The 2145-nt window shown below is 40.0% G+C and overlaps 1 protein-coding gene across 1 annotated transcript in view; it reads left to right on the top strand.

The window, feature by feature from the left end:
• Nucleotides 1–2145, top strand: part of kiaa1549la (KIAA1549-like a) — a gene marked incomplete at its 5' end in the record, with an annotated part of 80177 nt that overhangs the window by 75602 nt on the left and 2430 nt on the right. The window contains 3 exon segments of the mRNA XM_014012168.1: nt 750–901; nt 984–1138; nt 1237–1301. Of these exon segments, the coding sequence (XP_013867622.1) occupies nt 750–901; nt 984–1138; nt 1237–1266 (337 nt within the window).

Genomic DNA, 2145 nt, shown 5'->3' with positions numbered 1-2145 from the left:
ATTTTAAGTATGTGTTCAAATATATAGACTAATTCGGTGGAACTAACCTGGAAAAATAAATATGAAAGTCAATTAAAATATAAAACAGGAGATAAAGTTCTTCTTTTTTAATTTAATTGCTGCATTTTAAATGTGTTTATTTATTTATTGGTCAATATATAAGTTTTTTGATTTTATTTCTAATTATGTCAGTTTTGGTTCTCCATATATTTGCTCACGCTGTTGTTGACAAGATGGTGAACATGGCTCCATCCTTGCTTGTGAACGACTGGGCCTCGTTATAACCAACATTTACACTTACCTGTTTCTAATGAACTGTTCACCTGTGGAATGCTCCAAACAGGTGTTTTTTTTTGTTTTTGTTTGTTTTTTGAGCATTCCTCATCTTTACCAGCTTTTTTAGAACGTGTTGCAGACATCAAATTCAAAATGAGTGAATATTTGCAAGTTTACGAGTTTATCCCTTTGAACAATAAATATCTTGTCTTTGTAGTGAACTCAAATTAGGTTTAAAAAAGCTCTTGTATTCTGTTTTTATTTGTTTTAAACGTCCCAACTTCATTGGAAGTGAGGTTGTAGAGGACAGAGTGTATGAAACACAAACATCACAGACTTTTAGAGAAAGAAAAGCTTAAGAATGAAAGGTTTCTGTAATCTCATCTGTCTGTATCACATGAAGAGAGGAAGAGCACCAGGCAGTGATGTGGTTCATCATCATCATCATCATCAGCGTCTCCTTTCTTCCACAGTAACAGCTCCACCCCTGATGTGAGTCTGAAGCCTCGTGTGTCTGAGGCGTCAGAGCTGCAGGCCCAGCAGCACAACGGCGCCCCCTACCTGCCGCTCTCCCGGACGCCCTTCCCCGCCGTCTCTGTTGACCAGTCCATCAGCACCTACTCAGGTGAGGACGCAGTGTTTGCACGGCGACACGCGGCGAACAGAGGCAGGCCTGTGAGGTTAACTCTTTTTATCCCTCCTCGCAGGAAACCCCATCACTGCGGTGTACGCTATATCAGCCAACCGCCCGGGGTACTCAGATTACTTTGTCATGTCTCCGCCGTCGTCCTACCGGAGCCCGTCCTGGATGTCCTACCCACCTGAACCTGAAGACCTGCCGCAGCAGTGGAACGACACACCTGTAAGTTATTATTATTATTATTATTATTTTTGCTGTAAACCGTTTTTGTTTGTTTGATTTTTGTACTGAGTCTGAGGGTTCTGTCCTTCTCCCTGCAGAACTCACGTCACCTGGAAACCATCTGCTGAAGTCGAGCAACAAGGACTCAACACTCTGCAACAAGGTGAGACTCACATCCACCTGTCTGTACACCACCTGTCCTCTGTCATGTTGATCTCATTTGTTTTTGCAACTGTTGTTAAAATATTTTATCCTGCAGGAAATGAACGCAGTTTATATATATATATATATATATATATAAATGCATCAGTTTTTACCTAACGTGACTTTTTTGTGTGTAGGAATTAAAAGCTCCACATGTGTAAAGTTTGCCACTTTGTTAGACAAAAGGTGAAACATTTACACTCAACATAGCTTATTTAAGATAATTTTTTCAGGTCAAACAACTCTGAGTTGGACTGCAGGTGAACACCTGGCCCAGGTGATTTTCAGTCAGATTAAAGAATCTGCAGAGCTGACAGCTGATCAAAAATCTGATCAAACACACTTTACCTTTTGGAAAAGGCTGAAGTGTCCAACTGTGAGTGTGATACTGAATTAATCTGGCAGCAGCCGGGTCGTGTCTCCTGCGTTCCAACGTATTTAATTCATGCGGAACCAGGTTCTTTTGTTTTGTTTTGTTTGTTTATTCAGAGTCGCTGGTCAACAACAGCAACAGATGCTCTCCAAGGAAACGTTCTCATGCTTTAGATCAGAAGTGTCAAACTCATTACTGAACTTTGTTTAAACACAAAACATCACATTCCTGAGCACTTCTAACAAATAACTGAGCTCTACCTGGTATTTCCTGCGTAGAAACAGCATTTTAACACGTTCTCTTATAAACACTGTACGAGTACAACTGACTAAATGTAAAAATATACAGTGGTTTGCAAAAGTATTCATACCCCTTGAACTTTTCCATATTTTGTCACATTACAACCACAAACATAAATATATTTCACTGG

This window comes from Austrofundulus limnaeus, unplaced genomic scaffold, assembly GCF_001266775.1.
Source record: "Austrofundulus limnaeus strain Quisiro unplaced genomic scaffold, Austrofundulus_limnaeus-1.0 Scaffold89, whole genome shotgun sequence".
Lineage (NCBI taxonomy): Eukaryota > Metazoa > Chordata > Actinopteri > Cyprinodontiformes > Rivulidae > Austrofundulus > Austrofundulus limnaeus.
The sequence above is the reverse complement of the archived record's forward strand: the minus strand, read 5'-3'. Positions and strand labels throughout refer to the sequence as shown.